Here is a 24812-nt window from a genome sequence, read left to right as displayed (position 1 = left end):
TCCACACGGCAGCCCACAACTGTCAGTAATTCCAGTTTCAGGGGATCCCACACCCTACTCTGGCCTCTGTGGGACTAGGCACATCTGTGGTACACATATATGCATGCAGACCAAACACCCACACTCAAAAATAAAAATAAATAAATCTTTAAAAAAGAAAAAAAGAGAGGTGGAAAGGGAGGGCAGGATGGGGGAAGGGAGGGAAGAGAGGAAGCTAGATTCCCCACATTTCTTGTTCTTAAAATTCTGTTTTGTGTTTAGGAAAACCTGACTCCCTCATTCCTCTAACATTTCAATCCAAGAATGCTTTCTCCAGGTGACTCTAGAAAGACATCTAGAGAATAATGTCAGCTGTCACCGACAGCTTACGGTATGTAAGAATCTAAGTCCTGCCCACGAAGACTTGTAGGTACAAGCTAGCTCTGGGTCAGGAAGCCCAACTCTGGGCTTTGTCTGGTGCAGGAGAGGGGCGCTAAAGCTTCTTACTCTTCATCCTGAAGAGTCTCCTCCTCCTCCTGGATCTGTAACTGATTCTTCACCGGAGCCAGGTTCTCTGTCTTGGCGTTGTAGTTCCGAAAGCAGACATTGAGCTTTTCATCAAACTCATTCACCAGGTCCTCCATGGACTTGAAGCTGATGATTTCGGAAGAAAAATTCTCGAGCTCAGAGAGGGAAGGGTCCTCCAGGTGGTGAGGTGATGAGCCATAGAGACACTGCGGCTTTTCCTCTGGGTCCTCGGAGCAACAGGGCCTCAGATCCTCAAACTCTTCGTCTAGACTCACCAGTGGGGCCTCCATCCTGGCACCACAGTACAAGGCCAGCCGCCGCCGTCAGGCTCCGCTTCCCTGGAAGAAATACACAGGGCAGTGTGAGTTTGGACCCGGCTTTTGTGCCAGTTCTGCCGAGGAACCAGATCACATCTTCCATTACACTCTGCATCCCCTGGAAAACAAAGGCTCCTTCTCTCCAGTGCAAAACCTAGATTTCAAAAAAAAAAAAAAAAAAAAAATGCTTATGAAAGTAGAAGGGAACTGTTTGATAAGAGCTTGAAAGGGCCAGTGGAAGAGTGACTGGGGACATGGAAGGTAAAGGAAGGAGAGGAGATCAAAGCACATTATATAAATGTGTGAAAAGATCATAATGAAACACATTTTGTCTAATTAATATAAGCTAATAAAATATGTCTAACAAAACAAGAAACATATCCTGGGTCTGGAGAGATGGTTCAGAGGGTAAAGTGCCTGCTGCATAAGCATACGGAGCTGAGTTCAGATCCCCAACAACCCCCTCACCCCCCAGTTCCCCCACCCCCACCCCCACCCCTGTATAAAATTGGGGTAGAGCACTGTGTGTCTTTAGCCCCAGTGCCATAGGGTGGTGATAGGCAGATGACTCACAGGCCAGACAGTTCAGCTGAAATGGCAAGTTTCCGGTTCAGTGAGAGATCCTGTTCTACAAAATAAGGTGGGTGCCCTGAGTACCTTCAATGCTGTGGCCACTGTCAGTCTTGACAGGGTATTTCTCGTCTATACTATTGCTCTGCCTTGGACAAAGTTTCCTCCATTCTTGGGGGGGGGAGGGACAATAAGGTGAGAAGCAATTGGGGAAACCCTCTGGCATCAACCTCTGGCCTCCACATGCACCCACATTGGTGAGCACAGCTACACACACACACACGCACACACACACACACACACACACAGAGATAAGCCACACATCCATACACACACCATCACCACTACCTCCTCCTCCTCCAACAACAACAACAAGGGTAGATTATACTTATACTTTACTGGAGTATCTATGGCTTCTGAAGTTGCGTACTGCAATGCTCTTAAGTAGTTCACATATCTTTGCATATCTTCCTAATATGAGCAACCAAACAGAGCGAACTCTGGGGCTGCCCCAAAGCACAGTGATGAAGTATGCAGTTCCCAGGCCAGGATGCTCAGGTTTGCACTCTTCTATCTCTACCAGCTATGACCTTAAGCACATCGCTTAACTTCTCTGTGCTTCCTTTTATTCTTTTTCAAGTCGGCAAAAACATCAGTTTTTTTTATAAGATTTTTTTTTATAAGATTCAGAGGTTTGAAAAAAAGATTCAGAGGTTTGTTATAAGATTAAAGGAGTAAACACAGCTGAAAAAAATGCCTGGGCTAGGGTGGTGGTGGTGGTTTTCTCTCTCTCTCTCTCTCTCTCTCTCTCTCTCTCTCTCTCTCTCTCTCTTTTTACTGGGAATTGAACCTGAGACCTTGCACATATGATAAAGCTGAGACCTTGCTCTAGCGATGAACTACATCACCAGCCCTATTTTTAATTTTTCTTTTGAGACAGGCTCTCCTTAAATTGTCCAGATTGGCTTTGAACTCACTCTTTAGCCCACACAGGTCCTTCTGCCTCAGCCTCCTGAGTAGCTGGGATTATAAACTCTTGCCATTATGCTACCAGACCTAGTTTAGATGTTTTTTTATTGTTTGTTTTTCACAACTTCTTGTATCAAAATCCAACATGACCTAAATTTCTTTGTCAATGAAACCTAACATGAATATAAAGCTGCTTGTGGTCTGAATTTGTCCCACTGAGAGTGCTGTGTGAAGAAATATTTTTTTAATTATATAGGGAATGAGAGTGTAACTTAGTGGCAGAGCACAAGGTCACAATACTTGAGGCCCTGGGTTTCATTCTTAGCACCAAAAAATAATTATGAAAATGAACAGCGGAGTTCACTACCTCAGACCACAGTGTTATGATAAGATGCCGAATATGCAGTTACTCCCATCCAAAATCTGAAATCATCTAAAGTTTGAATCATGCCTCAGCCCACGGGTCAGGAAAAGGGATCCTGGATCTAGACATTACTCCCCTCGTTAATAAATTCTAGAAATGCATAGAACACTAACAGACACTTTGCAGCCCAACACTGGTGCTTGCACCTGGAGTCACGGCTGCTCAAGAGGCAGGAGAGCTTGAACCCAGGAACTTGGGGCTAGCCTTCTGTCTATTGTCGTCTAAGAAATAAAACCCCAGGGATATAGATCAGTGGTAGAGCACTTACCTTACATGTGAAGATCCCTATCACAGGTCTACCCACTTAAAAAAATCTGCACAGAATATAACTAAGCTTTTAGCCAGGAATGGCAGCTCACAAATATAATTCTAGCACTTGGAAACGGGGGTAGGAAACCTGCCTCAAGTTCCAGGCCAACCTGAGTGATAGAGTGAGTTCCAGGTCAGCCTGGAATACAGAGTGAGAGATACCCTGTTTAGAAGGAGTGAGAAGGCCGAGAGAGAGAGAGAGAGAGAGAGAGAGAGAGAGAGAGAGAGAGAGAGAGAGAGAGAGAGATTCAACCTATGTGCTCTAAAGGCCGAATTCACATCCATCCTGGGTATTGCATGACAGTACACAGCTAGGCCTCCTTCTAAATCCCGGCAGCTGTGACTCACACCCCTCATCCCGCCCTCTCCATACACTATCTTCAACCGTGATTTATTCTTCCGTTTCCACATCCAGGGCCCTTCCCAATTTTAATCAAAATTCCTTGAAGGCACAGATGTCCTTTGGATATCTTCCATGGCTTTAGCACACTGGCTGCCCTAGGGCCAGGCAACCAATCAATGTGTACCCATTGAGACATGCTCTTCTGCCCCATATACTGTTTCCAACAGCATTATCATCTGTCACCCTTCTACACGTGCCCAACTTCCTGGTAATGCAGAAAGGTAGCCCAGCTTTTCTCTTCTGGTCTGTATGATTCCTGGTCAGTTAGATGTGTAAGCCGGGAACCACACCCAACATCTACCCAAAGTCACGGGGTTTGCCCAGTGAGTGCTCACTCCCTACCTCTACCTACAAAACTAAACTCTACCCAAGGCAGAGGGCATGCTGGGTGAGACTGGCCCTTACTGTGATTTTGCTGAGATCAAGCCAGTTACCATGGCATCAAAATACATTCTGAGCATTTCTAGTTTGCAAAGGCAACATGGTAGGATAATTATGTGAAAGGCCTACCAGCCAGAAATGGTGGAGCCTGTCTGTATCCCCAAAACTCTGGGGGCATAAGCAAGTAGATTGCCCCTGACCTCAATGCTATCCTGGTCTATGGATGCATTCCAGGCCAACCAGGACTACATAGTAAGACTGCATCTCAAAAACAAAAACAAAAAAATAGGAAGAAAAGGATAAAAGAAAGAAGCAAAGAAAATGCTGGGGGAAAAAAATACACTGAAAACCAGATAGAGCGAGGCTGGAGTGTCATTCAGTGGTAGAGGCCCTGGTTTCCATCCTGTCCTGACTAGTTTGTTGCCAACTTGATCCATTAATACCCAAGATGGATGTGGATTTGGCCTTTAGAGCACACATGTTAAAGTTATTTGGGAAAGGGAACTCTCAATTGAGAAAATACTTCCATAAGATTTGCTTGTAGGCAAGTCTACAGTGTATTTTCTTAATTAGTGATTGATGTGAAAGGGTCCTGCCCATCGTGGGCAGTGCTACACGCCCCCTCAGGCATGTGGAGGTCACATAAACAAGCAGGCTGAGCAACCATGGATAGCAAGACAGTAAGCAATGTTCCTACGTGGCCTCGGCTCCAGTTCCTGCCTCCAGGTTTCTGCCTTGAGTTCCTCTCCTAACTTCCTTGATGATGGATTGTGATGTGGAAGCATCAGCAAAATAAACCCTTTCCTCCCTAAATTGCTTTGGTTATTGTGTTTCATCCAAGCAATAGGAACCCTAAGACCATTCTCAACACAGAAAAATGAGATGCTGCCAAGATTCAGTGGCTCATTGAGTGGCATGTATCCCGGGATCTGATTTCCTCATGAATTACTATAAAAATCCTGGCATTGAGCTAACACCTTTAGAAGCTCATTTTAATAGCTTTACATTTTATTATAGAAACATTTTTGCTTAATCCAATATATCCAAAGTATGACCATATTAATATATAATTCATATTAAAATATGGAGATTGTATTTTATACTAAGGCATTTGAAATGCAATGTGCATTTTATAGTTGCAGTCTGTCTTTGGACTAGCCTCCTTACAAGTACTCAGCGACCACCACAGTACCCCAACACAACCTTAAAGCAATGCTCAACCAACTGTCAATCAGAAGTTCTTTTTGGCTATACCTATATTTCAGTAAAATTGGTTTCCCCTTTAAGACACAGCATTTTGTTCTGTGGACTTAAAAGCATCATGTGCTGGAGCATGGTGAAGCATAACTATAATACTAGCAGCAGAAGGGAGGGGCAGGAGGATCAGGTCAAGGCCAATCTTACTATAGCCTAGGCTACCTAAGACCCTGTCTCAGATAAATGAACAAACAAAAAATAAGCCGAGTATGTTGGCACATGCATTCTGAGTTCTAGGCCAGCCTTGTTGACACAGTGAGTTCTGGGGCAGCTAGAGCTACATAGAGAGACCCTGTCTCGAATAGACAAACAAACAAATGTCCAATAAAAAATAATTCTTGGTTTTTGTTTGTATGTTTGTTTTTTGAGATAGGGTTTCCCTGTGTAGCCTTGGCTGTCCTAGAACTTGCTCTGTAGACCAGGCTGTCCTGGAATTTACAGAGATCCTCCTGCCTTTAAAGGCATGAGCCACCACTGCCCAAATACAAACACATTATTTAGAGGAGAACCTCATAAGTTTCTCCAAACCACTAAGGTGTTTCACAGCGTGCGTGGATCTCTGTGAGTTCGAGGCCAGCCTGGTCTACAGAGTGAGTTCCAGGACAGGCTCCAAAGCTACACAGACAAACCCTGTCTCAAAAAACCAAAAAGAAAAAAAAAAGAAAGAAAGAAAGAAGGAAAGGAAAGGAAAGGAAAGGAAAGGAAAGGAAAGGAAAGGAAAGGAAAGGAAAGGAAAGGAAAGGAAGTTCCGAGCTGCCTGGGCTACACAAGTTCAATGCTAGCCTGGCAACTTAGTGAGATGCTGTATTAAAAAGCCAAAATCTGTCTTCAGATGTGAGTATATAACTTGGAGTGCTTGGAGTAACCATTAAAAACCAGGAAAGCAAGAATGTGCTAGGGGGCATCGGGAAGGAGTGCTTTCTAGGGCAATAGCAGGTCACAGGTGATACAAAGGGGCAATGGGAAGAAAGGGGTGGCCTAATGGGGGTGGAGGAGAGCCTTCAATCCAGAAGAGGAAAGGAGGAGAGAAAATAACACTAAGGATGTTTGAAAAGAACATAAGGAATCATTATTTTTTATTTACCTAAAATTAATATAATGCATATAAGTGTATGAGTATGTATATACATATATGGTTTAAATAAAATTATGCTACTTGGGTTGACAATGATCGTCCCAAAAGCCACAGACTATTTAACAAAAAAGCTTCAGTACCAGGCATATGAAATTCCCTTTTGAGTTGTTGGTCAAAAGAGTCCAGTAGATTTCCAAACAATGTAAGCTATCACTGCTGCCCTTGGTGGCCCATTGGAGGTTGAAGGTAAGTCCCTATGCTGAAGACAGTGTGTAGTACTTCAGCAACTTTGGGTTTATGAGCTGGATCTGACCCGAAAGCCTCCTCTCTGAGGGCTAGCTTTCACAGTACCGAAAGGTGCTACGCAAACTGCCGAGGGAGGGAGGCAACCAATAGTCCTTCCTGCCTATGAACGGCAACAATGACGAGCATGTGAAGAGATCCCTAAGGGTGCAGCGGTGGCATTCGTGTCTTGGTGGGAACCAACACTGTCTAACTGGACCCAGGGCCTGCTCAGTGGAAGGGAAATCGTGCCTGGCACTGAGAATCTAGCCGACTAGCTAAGGAGGTTAAGGATCTTAGAGATGAACCTACTACTGCTGCTTTACTAAGCCAGCAGGGGGATCAAGGTCATCCTCAACTATATATCAAGTTTGGGGCCAGCCTGGGTTATATGAGACCCTGTTGAAAGACAGAAAAAGAAAGAGAAGAAAGGAATAGAAAAGAAAAAAGGACAGTGACAGAGAGAAAAATCACTGTTTGAAGGACAAAGTGAGATCACCCAGCCTCATGCCCTGGAGGAGGAAAAAAAAAGTGAGAAAAGTGTGGCAATCCCAATGATGGGTCAGAAAGAGAAAGGAGTCACTAAAAATTCTGATGTTAGGTGTCTGGGATCTAGAATGACCAAAATGCAGCCTGGAGGAACATTTTAGACAGTGAATGTGAGCCAAGAGTAACTCAAGGTACCAAGAAAGGTGTAGAAAACCCCAGGTTGAAGATACTGTGTACACCAATAAACTAAGAACAAGTCACTGGGGCAGTGAAGATATTTAGTTAAGACATTTAAAAATGAAAAAAAAAAAACCAGTTCAATTATAAAAATTTTCACCATCAGTTTAAAAGTAAGTTATGTAAATAATGGTATCAGAGTTTTCCAGGATCACAAAGGAGGGTGCCAGGCATCTCAGAGAAATAACAATTTAAAAGTCTGTGAGTAGAGGTGCTAGAGAGATGGCTTGGTGGTTAAGAGAGCTTGACTTGATCCCCAGTACCCACATGGCTGCTCACAACAATCTGTTAACATCAGTCCCTGGGATCCAACACCCTTTTCTGGCCCTCCTGGACACTGCATGAACACAGTGCACATACACACAAGCAGGGAAAACACCCACACATAAAATAAAAAATGGGGAGAAAAAGTTTGGGAGTTGTCTTAGAGTTTTTATTGCTGTGAAGAGACACCATGACCACGACAAATCTTATAGAGAAAACACTTAATTGGGGTGGCTTGATTACGGTTTCAGAGGTGCAGTCCATTATCATCATGACAGAGAGCATGGCAGCAGGCAGGCAGACATAGTGCTGGAGTAGCTGAAAGTCCTACATCCTGTAGGCTACAGGAAGTCGACTGAGACACTGGGTGGTATCCTGATCATAGGAAACCTCAAAGCCCACCCCCACAGTGACACACTTCCTCTAACAAGGTCATACCCACCCCGACAAAGCCACATCTCCTAATAGTGCCACTCCCTATGAGATTATGGGGGTCAATTACATTCAAACTACCATAGGAGTAGTCAGAAAAAGGTGCTTCAAAATAAAGCCGCAGGCCCACATCAAAAAAGTAGAAAGATTAGTGTCAATTGAGACTATGGTCTGTGATATCTAAGAAACTAGAGCCTGACTTCCTGTACGGGCCTTACGAACCTTAGCTGTGAGAATTTGGGCAAATTATCTGCTCTTTGTGCCTCAGTTTCCTTATCTACAAATGTGATTTAAAATATTATTTATGAGGCTAGAAGATGGCTCAGTGGTTAAGAGAACTTGCTTTTGTAGAGGACCTCAATCTGGTGGTTCTCAGCACTCACATCGGGCAGCTCACAACTGTCTGCCTGTACTCCATTTCCAGGGAATGTGATGCTCTCTTCTGGCCTCCAAGGTTCCCCACACACGTGTGCATACCGCCATGCACATACACACATAAGTAAGACACTTAAAAACAATAGTAAATAGTGGCTGAAGGGATGACTCAGTGGTTAGGAGCACTTATTTTTCTTGCCCAACCCAGGTGTGATTCCCAGCACCCACATGGCAGCTCACAATCTTCCATATCCCCACTTCTAGGGGACCCAACTCCCTCTTCTGACCTCCAAGGACACCAGGCATGCATGTGGTACACAGACATATATGTAAGAAAAATACTCACACATACAAAATAAATAAATCTAAATTTTTTAAAATAATAATAAGTAAAGTTACAACTGAAGGTGGTTTCACTTTCCTAAGAAAATCAGGAATTACTTGCATGAATGTGTGGTTGCCCAGAGCGGTGGCTTCTGGCTTTAATCCCAGCACTCAGGAGGTAGAGGCAGGCGGATCTCTCTGAGTTCGAGACCAGCCTGGTCTACATAGTGAGACCTTGTCTCAAACAAACAAACAAAAACAACAAACAAAAATCATGGATAAGCATGTGTCAAACAAAAAATTGTCCTTGCCATGATGCTCTGTGTGCGCTGCTTCAAAATGTCTATCAGATGAGAGGGGGAAGTGCTGGAAGAATTTGGGCATCTTTTTCATCCAGGACTCTTCCCCCCCCCCCCCCCCCCCCCCCCCGCCCTGGAACTTGCTTTGGAGACCAGGCTGGCCTCAAACTCACAGAGATCTGCCTGCCTCTGCCTCCCGAGTGCTGGGATTAAAGGCGTGTGCCACCACTGCCAGGCAAGGACTCTTTTTAATTCATTTGTTGTAGTTTTTCTGGTTCACGGGTCCCAATTTAGAGAGTTACAAAAGCTGGCCAGTTGACTACAGATATTTAGTCTTCCTTGTAACGTGTGTTTCTCTCTGGGAGTGACAGAAGATCTAGGACAAGAAGGTGATGCTAGTCGGGGGTGCCGATTCCATACTGCACAATTCATACCATCAACCAGCAACAAAAGTCAGTCCCGCCAGAATCCAGGACAAGTTTCAGCTATTTGTGGCGATGACACACACTTGAAATCCTGGCACTGGCTTGATGGTGGTAGAACGATGAGGAATCGATGGTCCTCCTTGGTTACAGAGCAAGTTCCTTGATAGCTTAGGCTACAAGAAAGCCGGCTTCAAGCAAGCAAGCACCGAACATACTAAGCTTTGAATGTTGGAAGATCATATAGATCTTAGGTGTGCTTAGGAGTTGGAGAGAGGGCTCAGTGGTTAAGAGCACATACTAACTTCAATTCCCAACACCCATGTAGAGTGACTCACAATTCTTCTAACTCCAGCCCCCACCCCCGGGGGGGGGGGGGAGGATCCAATGCCTCTTGCTTTAAGGGTACCTGCACTCATATGCACAGGCACATACACATAATTAAAAATAATCAAAATAAATCTAAAAAGTGGGTGTCTATATTTGACTCAGACAAATCTTAGAGAAAAAAGATTCATCTACAAAATTATAAAAGAAGTAGGCTATCTAGATGGCTGGGTGGGTTAAAAGTGCCCACTCTGCAAACCTAAGTTTGATCCCTGGATCCCACACAGGAGCTAAGGAAAGTTGACCTTTGCCCTCCAAATTGTGCTGTGGTACATTCATGTCTACACTCACACACATCGCATATACACAGCATATAATAAAACATTATAAAAGAAGACATGAATATCAAGGTTTAGAGTTCAGAAACAAGGCTAGTTGAAACAATCCATAGTATATATCCTGACTGGTTTTCATCAAGTCGCTGCCCAGGAGCCATGAAGTACAACGTAAACAATCAGACAGAAGATGCTAAATCTGAGAGCATGATCGATCAGGAATCTGTATCAATACAGGACGCAACCTGGACATTTGTATCTCAGGCTGTGGTAGAGGAAATGAGAGTCAAGCCTCGAGAAGGGGTTCACTGGCTTGGAGTGTTGGCACATCCCTTTTATTAGGGCCCCCTACCTTCCTTCTTTAATTTGTTTCTTTTGTACTCCTCTAGGTAAGCTGCTTTTATTTCCCAACCGAAATGTCGGAAGTCACCCTCCATCCTTCCATCCCGGCAAGCATGCTGGGTCCTCAGCCTCAGCTTCTCTCCCAGCTTAACCCTCCTCCCTTCAAAGCTAGTGTTAAGGCTAGAGAACAACTCAGCCGCAGAGCACTTGCTTAGCATGCGTGACACCTGGCGCTCTGTTTTCACCACACACACACACACACACACACACACACACACACACAAGTTAATGTTAATACACATAATAGCCATCTTCCTTGTGCCTCCAAAATAAACAGATATACAAAAATGGCAAGAGAGGGAATCACGGGAAAGTCGTCTTTTCCTTTTTATTATAGAACAAAGTACAGGACTATAGTTTAAGCGTTTCATACAATCTATTCCATCTATTCTGTCTCCAAATACATGATGTAATTTGGAAGAGAAATGCACACACACAGAGAGCTCAACGGACACGACACTGGGTAGGGAGCGCACAAGCCTCTCCCTGCAGCCTAACGGTACAGAAGCTGCAGCTTGGGTCTGCAGTACAAATCACCAGTCCCTGCTTCACCGAGCTGAGTGAATGGTGGATGGAGCGAGATTTCACCGTGCCTCCCCTGCTGGGCCTCTCTGCACCTCCACACATGCCCTCTCCATCTCCCTGTTCTTTCCATCTCTTGCTCTATACTTGACTCTGTGCTTCCTATCCCCTCCTCTCCCCGTATAGATCCTTAAAATGTCCTCGCTTATCTCCTTCCAGACTCTGACTGCTCTTCTGCAAAACCTGGCTAGTGTTAGCTGTCCATTTTGCCAGAACGAATAAATACTCATTTGCACATGCCTCAGCAACCCCTTCACTGGACTCTGTACCCTTCCCCCTTCTCTTCTGTTCCATTCACCTCCATTTCAGACCTCCTCTCCCTCTTCTGTCAGAGTAAAGAAAGGCTCTTCCAGGCAGCACAATGGCTGGCACTCCGAAGAAGCCCAGCTCATCCCACGCAGCCCCTGTACATACTCCACTGTCCTTTTGCCAAATAAGACCTGGAAGCCTGGAATGGTGAGTGTGCCAGGAGACAAGATGCGAAGGGAAAGGCAAGAGGGCAGAAGAGCGGATTGTGTAACACCCCTTGAGCTGAGCCCCCAATCTGCAGAGCTCTGGGCCCTGAGGACGACAGCCGCTCTGCACACACCACTCCTCTCTGCCATACTCGTCCTTTCTCCGACCTGCTCTGTGTAGTAAAACAATCGCTCCCCCAGGACTGCAGCCAGAGGTTCTGACACTGCGAGAATGCACCATCGGGGGAAGGCTCCACACCCCGCGGAGGGGCACAAGTAGATGCAGGGTCAGGTTCTTAGGGACAAAGATGATTTTGAGACGCCTAAGATAACCGGACCAGATAACGGTCCTGGAATGATATATGGGATCCACATTGCTCCAGCACGATCAGGCAGGGTTTCCCAGCAGTGTGCTGCACATCACACACACACACACACACAATGCTGAGATGATGCTACCAGTACTCAGCAACACACACACACACACACACACACACACACACACACACACACACACACACACACACACACACTGCTCTGAGATGATGCTACCTACCAGTACCCAGTATCTCACTCCGGGGCCCTGGTGCTGAGCTCCCGCAAAACTGGGTACAGCCAGGGCGACAGCCCTCGGGCCCTTCTTCTTTAGTCTGTGGATGGGACTAGTGGGGATGAGAGTCGCGCATACCCCAGGAATCAGGAATCTTATGGGAGAATCTGGAGTCCTCTGGCCTCCTTCATCACTCGAATTCGACCACCACCACCTCCCGCGCGCGCTCGCCCCTAGTACTGGGTCCAGTGCAGACTAAGGTCATTGTCCCCCACTCCTTAACCCTAAGACCTCACCTGTTTGGGTCCTGGCGGAGGGACGCGGATCCCGGTGCTCAGCCGGACACCCCCATCCACCGGCTAGCGGTAGCCCGGCGCAGCGCAGCGGCAGCCGCAAGCCAGCCAGCGAGCGAGCGCTCCCCCGCTGCTCCGGCGGCGCCCGGTCCCCGCGCTCGTGCCCGGGCTCCCGGAGGCGCGCCCGCACTCGGGCACCCGCCCAACGGGCGCGCCCAGGGCCTGAACGTCATCCTCTTGTGAACATTCATAGCTTTCCTTGGAGCACGTGGACCTGCCTTTATTAATATTTATGAATTGCCGTTTCTCCCTTCTTTGATAACGGCCCTTCTGCTTCCCACATGAATATTCAGAAGCTCCGAGATGGGGGCGTGCAATCGCTACCAATGTGGATTCTTCAGAGGGCCTAACACTAGGTTTTGTATAAAAATGCAGGCAGATGGAGAGTAGATGGGCAGGCAGATGCTGACAGTTACACTCAAAGAGCCTCTGGCACCTTCTGGACTCCCCTTTCTATTCTACTAGGGGTTGAAGTGGACAAGCCAAGGAATGCACCCTACCCCAAAGTGGTTCAGAGCTCAAGGTCAAGGTGAGGGGCTGGATGGCGGGAATGATTTTGTCACCTAAAACGGTGGGATACGGGTGAGAGATTTGAGTGAGAGAGTTCCAGGAATAGAAAGACTTCAGATAATAGGGGAAACTTCAAGATATAGAAACACGGAAGACCCCCTTGAGCCTGGTGAAAAATATGTATCACACTCATTGACGTGCTGTGTATAAATCTGTGCTTATAGATGCTATCCATATGAAATCTAATAAGAAAGATGGCATAAAGGGGGGGGGAGAGCACAAGAGAGGCACGTCTGCCTGGAGGCCCCTCCTACTTTGGTTTGATGGTAAGTACTTCCAGGCCAAACAAGGATGGCAGCCGAGAGGTGAAGGGTCTTTCTTCTGTTATTTATGCACTCTTACCAACAGTTCAATCACCAGGAGGAGGTAAGGCAGGGGGACATTATCTCCAATGAAGTAAGAAGAGGTGTTAGCCATTCTGCCCTTCTGGTGTTAGAAACATGAGAATATTTTTCTTATTAGAAGGGGGGGGGGTAAAAGATTCTAAATTGAGAGCCAGTGAAATGGTTCAGCAGGTGGAAGGTTCTTGATGTATGAGCCTTGGAGCTGTGATCTGGGTTCAATCCTGGGCCCCCACAGGAAGGTGGAAGGAGAGAACTGAGTCCACAAAGCTGTCCTCTGAACTCCACAAGGGCACGCCCTGTAGAACGTGCACCCGTACACATGATACAAAAATAATAAATAGATTTTCAGTTCTATTGTTCTGGTACCAAAAGTGGTTTTGTGACCTTGGAAAAATCATCCTCACTGCGGCTCGTGTCCTCATCTACAATGAGATAACCAGAGCTCCCATTCCTGAGGCCTGCTGTGAAATTAAGGGAGTAGATTCATGCAAAGCACTGCTAGGCAGATGGGAAGGAACTGTGAGATCTGGCTCCTTTTTCTCCTCGGCAGAGGCTTTAGTGTACCCTTTTACGCTGGTTTTGTTTGTTTGTTTGGTGGTATTCAGCACATCATATAGGGTAGGGTGGCCTCAAGCTCTGTGTAGACAAGGGGTGACCTTGAACTTCCAATACTCCTGTCTTCACTTCCCGAGTGCTGGAATTACAGATGTGTGCCATCATGCCTGGTGCCTGGATTTTTATGTGGTGCTGGGGATTGAACCCAGGGCTTTGTGCATGCTAGACAAGCACTCTAGCAACTGAGCCACATTCTGAACCCCTAGAAATTCCTTCTTGGAGCTGGAGAGATGGTTCAGCAGTTAAGAGCACTAACTGCTCTTGCAGAGGTCAATTAACTGACCCTACATCAGGCAGCTCAACAGCCTGTAATTCTAGTTCCAGGAGCTCCAACACCCCGTTTTGGCTTCCAAGTGCCCCTCCAACTCAAGTGCTGTGAATATATACACTCAGGCACAAACAGTTATTACACAAACAAATAAATACATCTTTAAAAAAAAAGACTATGTATCCGATCTTTAGAGTATGAGAGAGGCTTGTGAGAAAGTCCTGGAACTAACAAACGGTTTGATCTTTGAGAATACTCAGGGTTTTTTGTTGTTTGTTTGTGCTTTGTTTTTTGTGACAGGATTTCTCTGTGTTGCCCTACTTACTGTACTAGAACTCTCTCTGTAAACCAGGCTGGCCTCAAACTCACAGAGATCCGCCTGCCTCTGCCTCCTGAGTGCTGGGATTAAAGGCGTGGGTCTCCACTGCCCAGCTGAGAATACTCAGTTTCAAACCCTAGTGTTCAAGCTGAGCATGGTAGCACACACAGGTCTGTGATCCCAGCAGTCTGGATGCTATGGCGGGAGGATTGTGACTTCAAGGCTAGCCTAGATCAAATGATGTAAAACAATGTACAATGCTTAGGAAATAACAAATATTTAATAAGTTCATTATTTTGTTACTGGTTTTGTGAGGATTTGAAAGAACTACATGAGGACTAGTGGTCTAGACACCTGGGTGAGAATGCTCTGAATGTGAACCCAGTTAGTCTTTCAGCATTATTTTATATGACAAACAGTATAACATCAAAGCTTACCACTGTAACAATTTAACTGTACAATTCAGGGGTATTAAGGACTTTAACACCATTCTCCATCTGTACAATATTGTCATCATCCCCAATGGAAACTTTTTTTAAATTTATCTCTAAATTTAAAAAATAGTATGCATGCATGTATGTATGTATGGTATATATATATATATGTGTGTGTGTGTGTGTGTGTGTGTGTGTGTGTGTGTGTGTGTGTTTCTTTGGGTGTGTGCATTGGTGTGCATGCATGTGTGTGTACATATGGAGAGCAGAGGTCAACATGGAGTGTCTTCCTCAATTGCTCTCATATTGAGGAAGAGTTACAGATGGATCTTTATTTTCAATTCTCATCTACCAAATGAATGTTTTCTAATGACCCCGAGAGACCTTCACAGGCTTTTCAATCTTGCTTAGGTGCTGCTCTCATGGGGGCCTTAGCAACAGCCATGGCTGTCTTCTTTGATGTCTGCTTAGTGTTTTGTTTTGTTTTTTCTTCCTTGGCAGCCCTGACAACCTGCTGCCGCTGAGCTTTCTGAACTTCCGGTTTCTGATAACTCTTGGCCATTTTATCAGCAAGAGAAGCACCAGTGATGCTGGCTGGGATTTGATTTCACCATGGGTTCTTTTCTTTTGAATGTCTTCCAAATGTCCTTTTTGTGTTTTCTTTTGTAGAGAACACTGCCCAGTTTATCTGCCAAGGATTCCTTTTGGAAAATAATGAGGACTCGTAATTTGCATTAAGAAACTGGAAAACCTTCCAGAGGAGTAGATCTTCTTCCTGCTGAAACAGCTCCACCTTCGTGGTGAGGGCTGCTGGCTGGCTGGAGGAAAGATGGCAAAGAGCTCCATTATTATTATTATTATTATTATTATTATTATTATTATTAATTGATCTATTTTTGAGACAGGGTCTCTCTCACTGAACATAGGGTTCATTGATTTGGCTAGGCTGGCTGGCCAGCAAGCTCTTGAAATCCCCCTGTTCATCTGTCTTTTCCCTCAGCCCCAACTGTGGCTACAGTTGTTCTCTGTGGCCAGCATTTGTGTGGATGCTGGGATCAAAACTCAAAACCTGGTGCCTGTGCTGCAGGCACATTACTGACTGGGCCAATCTGCACACACACACACACACACACACACACACACACACACACACACACACGTATGCGCACACACATGCACACACATGCACACACACACACACACTGGTTTATTTATTTTTTTGTAAATCTTTGTTCTGTTCTGGGGCTCCAACCAAGGGCCTGACACATGCTAGGCAAGTACTCTACCGCTGCACTGTTCCCGAGCCCCACAAACAGAAACTCTGTTCTTTTTACACAATAACTTTCTACTACTGTCTTCCAGTAGCCATTATTCTATCCCCAGCCAAACCCCTGTGAGATAAGCAGCTCACCTCACTGTGTAGCCCTGTTGGTCGGGTGCTTGCTAACCTGCATGAAACTCTGGGTTCAGTTGCCAATACCACATAAACCTGCGACTCCAGCTCATGACAGGGGAGAGGTGAGGGGATGAGGAGTTCAAGGCCATTCTTGGTTATTGTGCTAGCTAGCTTTGACTGTCAGTTTGACACAGCCTAACGTCGTCTGAGAGAGCAATTGCCTAGATCAGTTTAGGAGCTTATCCTGATTGTTAATTTAAGTAAGAGGGCCCAGCCTATTGTGGATGGCACCATTCCCTTGGTAGATAATCCCTGTTTTCATAAGAAAGCTAGCTGAGCATTGGTCGGTGAGCAAGCCAGCAAGCAACATTCTTCCAAGGTTTCTGCTCCAAATCTCTGTTTGAGTTCCTCAATGACGAACAGTAACCTGTGGCGATATTCTGTTTGTGCTCTATCAAATAAAGCTTGCCTGGAGATCAGAGCAAGGAGCTAGCCACTAGTTAACCATAGAGGCCAGGCAGTGGCGGCACACACCTTTAATCCCAGCACTTGGGATGAGGAACCAAGAAGATCAGGAGTTTAAGACCACCCTGGGCTACAAGAGATTGATCCAGTCTAAAAGAGAAACAGAGCCAGGCAGTGGAGGAGACTCTTGCCTTTAACCCCAGCACATGGGAGGCTCACGCCTTGAATCCCAGCATCGGGAGGTGGAGACAGGAATACAAGGCCAGTAGAGACTTTAGCCATTCAGTCTGAGGATTTGTAGAATCAGGATCACCCCCATTTCAGTAAGAAGTGACTGTGGCTGCTCTGCTTCTCTGATCTTTCAGCTTTCACCCTAATATCTGACTCCGTCTGGGTTTTTGTTGTTAATTAGGATCACACTTCAGTAACCTGTAAGGTGAAATAAACTTCCTCCCCTACACTGTTTTGGTCATGGTATTTTCCACACAGCAGAATGAAACTAGAACAGCTACATAGTGAGTTCTAGACCTGTGTAAGGCACCACACATGTGCATGTGAGCATGCATGTACACACTCACAAAATGAGGAAAAAGAAAGGGAGGGCAAGGAAGGAAGGGGAGGGGAGGAGGAGAAAAGGGGGTGGGGGAAAGACCCAAAGACTCTTAGAACACAGCACCTAAAGGTCAAAGGTCATCTAATCTAACCACCTGTCTGATACTCAAACCAGCATTCCTCCTAGACAGTGCTACTTACTGTGCCACCGGGCTACAGAACTTGACGTCACAAGGCTGTCCTCAGTGCTCCCATTTAAATGGCCTTTAAGGCTAGAGATTGATTTTGAGATCAGAGAGTCAATAACAGCAGAATATGAATTACAGGTCAGCATGCTTGATCTTCTTCAGAAGGCTCATGTTTGCAAAAGCTATTTCCCATGACAGTCTGAAAAGTGAGCCACCAAGTCTTTACTGAAAACCTATGTAAGGACAGGGAATGTAATTCAGTGGTAGACCATTTTGCCTGGCGTGTGTATGCCCCTAGATTCAATACATACTACAGAAGGAGGAGGAGGAGGAGGAGGAGAAGGAGAAAGCCTGTGTCAGTTACAGCTCCCCAATAAAAATAAACTCATATTTTCATGGGGGGGCAGGGTTTCTCTGTGTAACAGCCCTGGCTGTCCTGGAACTTGTTTTGTAGACCAGGCTGGCTTTGAACTCACAGAGATTCACCTGCTTCTGCCTCCTGAGTGCTGGGATTAAAGATTTGTGCCACCACTGCCCAGCACATTCATATTTTGTTTTCATTTTTCTTTCAGTCCTGTGGGCAGGGAGGTCAAACTTTGTGTATACCAGGAAAGTTTGTTACTTCTGAGCTACATCCCCAGCTGTCTTTTCAGGTAAACTCACGCTATAGGCCAGGCTTGAAATCATCCTGCCACGACCTCCTCCTAAGTAGCTAAAATTACAAATTCATGCCACAGGCCCAATTAATTTCCATCTTTGCGTGTGTGTGTGTGTGTGTGTGTGTGTGTGTGTGTGTGTGTGTGTGAGACAGAGTCTCACTATGTATCTGTAGCTGGACTGGAACTCACCGTATAAATCAGGTTGGCCTTGAACTCACAGAGATTGGTCTGTTTCTGCTTCCTGAGTGCTGGGATTAAAGGTGTGTGACACCATGTCTGGCCATCTCTAATTTTAGTATCTCTCTTTCCCTCTCCTTCTTCTCCTCTCTTTCTCCTTCTCCTTACCTCTCTTCTCTCCCTCCCTCCTTAAGGGTCAGGGTCTGAGACTCTAGCCAATGCTTACCTTGAACTCACTATATAGCACACTTTGAACTCACAGTAACTCTCATGTCTTGGCCTTCCAAGCACTGAGATGTTGTGTAGCTATTTCCTCTGAATTGTAAGATTCTCTCTTGAAGGAAATAGGGAGGCAGTGACTCAGGAAGTAAGTGAAATACCCAAGGCTCAGGAAGCTCCTGAAAGTTACAAGATTCCTAAGTTCCCTCCTCAAGTTATATAAGTAGTAACAATTGCTGGAGAGGAGACTGACCAGCCACACTGTCTATAAATTATTCGGGGAGCTCCAGGGAGAGATACAGCTTTTGGTCACCCATGCTGGAGTGGGCTTTTCAGTGACCTTTAAGTTATCCATGTTCCTACAAGTAACCATCAGTACCTCCCCCAAATAATAGTAACAACCCCAATCATACTGGCTCACTGAGCCAGAGGTGTGTAGAATTGTTTTTCTGGTCTGTTGTTGGTGCCTTACTTTGGGTGAATAGACCTTGTTCACATCTCCCAGGAAAAGTTACACAATATGGGTTCACGGGCACGAATCACTACATCAGCTCATCCTTAATCTCTTCTGCTGATTACAGCCTCCTGGTTTGTTATCACAAGGGAAATAGCACATTCCCCAAGTTTCAAAATCTATTCTTAGCTACCTCATCAGCAAGCAATTACTCTCTACCACAGAACAAATATGCTGGGAAACAGACTATATTACTTTCGAAAGGAATAAACAGTTCCATAGGCATTGATAGCAAATCATTCCAGAAGAGTCACCCTGTGAAAGAATACACTACCTGGGTGTAATGATACATGCCTGTGATCTCTGTCCTTAGAGGGTCGGAAGCAGGAGGACCAGGTCATCCTCAGCTACACAGTAATTTTCCTACCTGGGTTATGTAAGAACACGCCTCAAAAAACAAAGGACAAAAAACAAAACAAGAAATCCCCGCCCCAAATACACAAACTGGCTAACAAAGTGACATCCCAAGAGAGTGAAAATTCCCATAACACAAATGTAATATTTTTTTCTTTTGATTTTGGGTGGGGCTGTTTTGTTTTTGTTTTGTTTTGTTTTTGAGATGGGCTTTCCCTATGTACCTTAGGCTGGCTGGAACTTAGTATGTAGCCCAAGCTGGCCTTGAACTCAAAGTGATTTTCTTGCCTCGGCCTCTCAAGTACTCAGATTTCAGGCATTTGTGCCACATCTCTCCTGAGTTTGGGGCTAGAGATACAGTTTAGTTGTAGAGTGTTTGCCTAAGCACAGAGCCGGGGTTGGATCCTGAGTACTGTGAGAGCTGGGGAGCAGCAAGGGCGGGGCCAGTTCAGTCTGTCATGCTAGCAAAAGAGGCTGGAAAGCAGGACCACCGAGAGTTCCAGTCCCGTCGGGCTATGAGTGAGACCCTGTATCAAACAAGCAAAACAAAAACAAAAGGAAGGTATGTTTCCCATTTTTTTGGAAACTTTTAGATCTATAGTGGTCAAAAAGAAAACTCAGTCTTCTGTGTCCTATGGCTAAGTGACTTATCAATGTAGATCAGCATGTGCCCTGGCTGAATAAGAAAAAAGATGTCCTAGACAAGTGTCATGGACATGGGATACTCGCTTAAGGGAATCTATAGACACCTGGTTTAATTAGAGATTCCATTTGTATTAAACCCCAAGACCAACGCCCACTATTTCCAGCCTTAGACTGACTCCTCTCTATTTCTGCTGCCTTCCACATGCACAGGTATCAGAAATGTAATGATTCAGAAATGAACTTGAAGAAATGAAAATGGCATAGAATAGTACCATTCCATTGCACTTATCTAGCCAAATAAAAATCATTTCACCACCAGCAAATCTGCAGAGCCCCGCATGCCATGAAAATGTTCCTCCAGGCCACAGCTGTCCCACTTAAGTCCTCAACTTTGAGTCATGACAATGTTCAGCGCTGTGAAAATGATGAGACAAGAACTCACATTTTCCCCAAAGTCTCATTCGCAGCAGTTAGTGTTGCCCACAGAGTCAGCTCGGGCAGGATTTCAGCAGGCCAGTCTCTTCTGCTTGTCTTCCCCTATCAGGTGAGAGCTCACCAACCCAGAACTCCAAGGTGTCCTGAGTGGGTGGTGAATACAGTTGCTCTGATAAACCCTGTTTGCTTGACCAACTCCCATCAGCCTCCTAAACCTCTCTCAGCCCCATTTATGCCCTTCCTTATAAAAATCTAGTTCTAGCAAAAACCCTGCTAAGTCATCTTTGCAGAGTCCCCTATTTTCAATGTCTGGGTACCCTTGATACTTAAGCAAGTTCCTCATTCTCCCCTCTACCAGATCTGTCCCGTCACTGTGACTAATCTCCAGCAATAACCCTGTTAGATCAGCTTACCCAGAACCCCCATGCCTCCATCCATCCTCACCTTCTTTTGTCTGACTCCCACCCTGCTTCTCAGCTGTAAATTCCCACTTGCCTTTGCTGTTTTGTGAGCTAAGATCAATTTTTTTCTCCTACTGCAGAAATCCCACTATTGTCATCCCTTTGTCTATTATGATGGCCCTGAAGAAAGTCTGCACTCATCAAGTACTGCAATAACACCACTGAGTTTTTAAAATTGTGTGTGTGCATGTGTGTGTGTGTGTGTGTGTGTGTGTGTGTGTGTGGTAGGTTCCAGGGATTGAGCTCTAGGAGTCATTAGGCTTAGAGGCACTTGCCCTTACCTTGCTTGACAATTTTTAAGTTCTCTTAAAAGTATGAGAGGAGAGAGACAGAGACATAGAGAGACTGAGACAGAGACGGGGTGGGGGGTTGGGGGTTGCAAATGATATCATACAAAATTCTTGACATGGCATGGCATTGAAGCTGGGTTTTGGAGAGTTCTAAGAGGAAAAGTTCACTGTTGGCTGTTGATAGGATGCCTGGGCCATGAGAGAAGTCTGTGTTGCAAAACTGCTGTCTTAGAGACACACAAAGCAGCTGGGCACAGAATGAACAGAAAGCCAGAAGCTTTGGGAGGCTTGGCAACCTCAGACCCTTGAAATCTGCATATTCAAATAAATCCAGATTCCTTCCAGGTTAAGAATTGGTTCATTGTGTATAACTATGGGACAAGAATGAGACACAAAACACATAAATCAAGGAAAGCTCATGCGGCACCTCTTAGGGAAGGTTCTGAGCCAGCCTGAGAATAGCAACCTTCTTTAAAGCCAAAAGAAATGAGTAGAAATCACTCTTAAATTCTTCTGCTTACCTTGTTTAGAACAGAAATTTCTCTCGATGTCTACTACTACTTTTGAGACTTGGAAGAATTCCCAGTGTGGTGTTTTATGCATTGTGTGATTGTGGGGGTGATCTAACCAGATCACATTAAAAGCTTTCCTGAACTAACAGGGCAGAAGAAGGGCTTATTGGCAAAGTTCTGTGAGTCAAGAGTCTGGGCTTCAACCATTAGATATCTGGGTGACCTGTGGGAACTTACGTTTTTTTTTTTAGACAAAGTTTGACTCTGTAGCCCAAGTCCACCTGGAACTCATTATATCTCCCATACCGGCCTCAAAATTGCAACAACCTTTCTGCTTTACCCTCTTGAGGCTAAGATTTTGATTTTTGTGGGATCTTTTTTGTTTCGTTTTTGTTTTTCTTTTATTGTTGTTTTGACACAGGTTTTTTTCTGTGTATCCTGGCTGTCTTGGAATTTGCTCTGTAGACCAGGCTGGCTTTGAACTCAGACTGGATCAGCCTCCTGAGTGCTGGGATTAAAGGTGTTTGTTTTTAAAAACCCAGGATAGCCAAAAGAATCCTGTACAATAAAACAACCTCTGGAGGCATCACGATCCCTGACTTCAAGCTGTACTATAGAGCTACAGTAATAAAAACAGCTTGGTACTGGCATAAAAACCGACATGTGGACCAATGGAATCGAATTGAAGACCCTGATATTAATCCGCACACCTATGAACAAATAATTTTTGACAAAGAAGCCAAAAGTGCACAATGGAAAAAAGAAAGCATCTTCAACAAATGGTGCTGGCAAAACTGGATATCAACATGTAGAAGGCTGCAAATAGATCCATATCTATCACCGTGCACAAAACTTAAGTCCAAGTGGATCAAGGACCTCAACATAAATCCAGCTACTCTGAACCTGCTAGAAGAGAAAGTAGGAAGTAGTCTTGAACACATTGGCATAGGAGACCACTTTCTAAATAGAACACCAGTAGCACAGACACTGAGAGAAACAATCAATCAATGGGACCTCTTGAAACTGAGAAGCTTTTGTAGGGCAAAGGATACGGTCAACAAAGCAAAGCGACAGCCTACAGAATGGGAAAAGATATTCACCAATCCCACATCTGACAGAGGACTGATATCCAGAATATATAAGGAACTCAAGAAATTAGACATCAAAATGCCCAACAGTCCAATTAAGAAATGGGCTATAGAACTAAACAGAGAATTCTCAACAGAGGAAACTCAAATGGCTGAAAGACATTTAAGGAATTGCTCAACATCCCTAATCATCAGGGAAATGCAAATCAAAACAACTCTGAGATACCACCTTACGCCTGTCAGAATGGCTAAGATCAAAAACACTGAAGACACCTTATGCTGGAGAGGATGTGGAGCTAGGGGAACTCTCCTCCACTGCTGGTGGGAATGCAAGCTTGTACAACCACTTTGGAAATCAATATGGCGATTTCTTAGAAAATTGGGAATCCATCTCCCCCAAGATCCAGCTATACCACTCTTGGGCATATACCCAAGGAATGCTCAACCACACCACAAGAGCACTTGTTCAGCTATGTTCATATCAGCGTTGTTTGTAATAGCCAGAACATGGAAACAACCTAGATGCCCTTCAACTGAAGAATGGATAAACAAAATGTGGTACATATACACAATGGAATACTACTCAGCAGAGAAAAACAATGACATCATGAGGTTTGCAGACAAATGGATGGATCTAGAAAAAATCATCCTGAGTGAGGTATCCCAGACTCAGAAAGACAAACATGGTATGTACTCACTCATAGCAGGATACTAGATGTGGAACAAGGATGACTGGACTGCTACTCACATCACCAGGCAGGCTACCTGGAAAACAGGACCCCAAGAAAGACACGGGGATCGCCCAACGACAGAGAAATGGAATGAGATCTACATGAACAGCCTGGACAGGAGTGGGGGTAGTGAAGGGCGAGGGTCGAGGGAAAGAGAGCTTGGGTGAGTGGGAGATCCCAGCTGGATCAAAAACAGAGAGGGAGAACAAGGAATAGGAGACCATGGTAAATGAAGACCACATGAGAATAGGAAGAAACAAAGTGCTAGAGAGGCCCACAGAAATCCACAAAGATACCCCCACAACAGACTGCTGGCAATGGTCGAGAGACAATCCGAACTGACCTACTCTGGTGATGGGATGGCCAAACACCCTAATTGTCGTGCTAGAAACCTCATCCAACTACTGATGGATCTGGAGGCAGAGATCCATGACTAGGCCCCAGGTGGATCTCTGGGAGTCCAATTAGCGAGAATGAGGAGGGTTTATATGAGAGAGAATTGTTGAGACCAAGGTCGGATAAAGCACAGAGACAAATAGCCAAACAAACGGAAACACATGAACTATGAACCAATGGCTGAGAGGTCACCAACTGGATCAGGCCCTCTGAGTGGGTGAGACAGTTGATTGGCCTGATCTGTTTGGGAGGCATCCAGGCAGTGGGACCGGGTCCTGTGCTCATTGCATGAGTTGGCTGTTTGAAACCTGGGGCCTATGCAGGGTCCCTTGGCTCAGCATGGGAGGAGGGGACTGGACCTACCTGGACTGAGTCCACCAGGTTGATCTCAGTCTGTGGGGAAGGCTTTGCCCTGGAGGAGATTGGAATGGGGGGCGGGCTGGGGGGAAGGTGAGGGGGGCGGGAGGGGGGAGAACAAGGGAATCTGTGGCTGATATGTAGAACTGAATTGTATTGCAAAATAAAAATTAAAAAAAAAATAAAAACCAAAAAAAAAAAAAAAAGAAAAAAAAAAAAGGTGTTTGTTTTTGTTTCTGTATTTTAAGAGGGGGGGAATAAAGTTGGGTGGGTAGGGAGGATGTAATATATTATGTAATATATTAAAGGAAACTAAAGTTTAGAGAACTTTTAAATAGGTATTGATGTCTCACATTTGGTTTCTCCGTGTAGTTTTGGTGCCTGTCTTGGATTTCGCTCTGTAGACCAAGCTGGCCTCGAACTCACAGAGATCTGTCTGGCTCTGCCTCCCGAGTGCTGGGATTACAGGCGTGCGCCACCACT

At 45.2% G+C, this 24812-nt stretch overlaps 1 protein-coding gene across 1 annotated transcript in view; it reads right to left on the bottom strand.

The window, feature by feature from the left end:
* The window catches only part of Fez1 (fasciculation and elongation protein zeta 1), a 45511-nt gene extending 44669 nt beyond the window's left edge, over window positions 1-842 (bottom strand). The window contains exon 1 of the mRNA XM_059266754.1: window positions 487-842. Coding sequence (XP_059122737.1) covers window positions 487-797 — 311 coding nt within the window. The 5' untranslated portion in view covers window positions 798-842. The remainder of the gene's footprint in view (window positions 1-486) is intronic.
* Window positions 843-24812: the final 23970 nt, after the last annotated feature.

This window comes from Peromyscus eremicus, chromosome 7 (genome assembly GCF_949786415.1).
Source record: "Peromyscus eremicus chromosome 7, PerEre_H2_v1, whole genome shotgun sequence".
Lineage (NCBI taxonomy): Eukaryota > Metazoa > Chordata > Mammalia > Rodentia > Cricetidae > Peromyscus > Peromyscus eremicus.
Note: the sequence above shows the minus strand (reverse complement) of the source record. Positions and strands in the feature narration are given on the sequence as shown.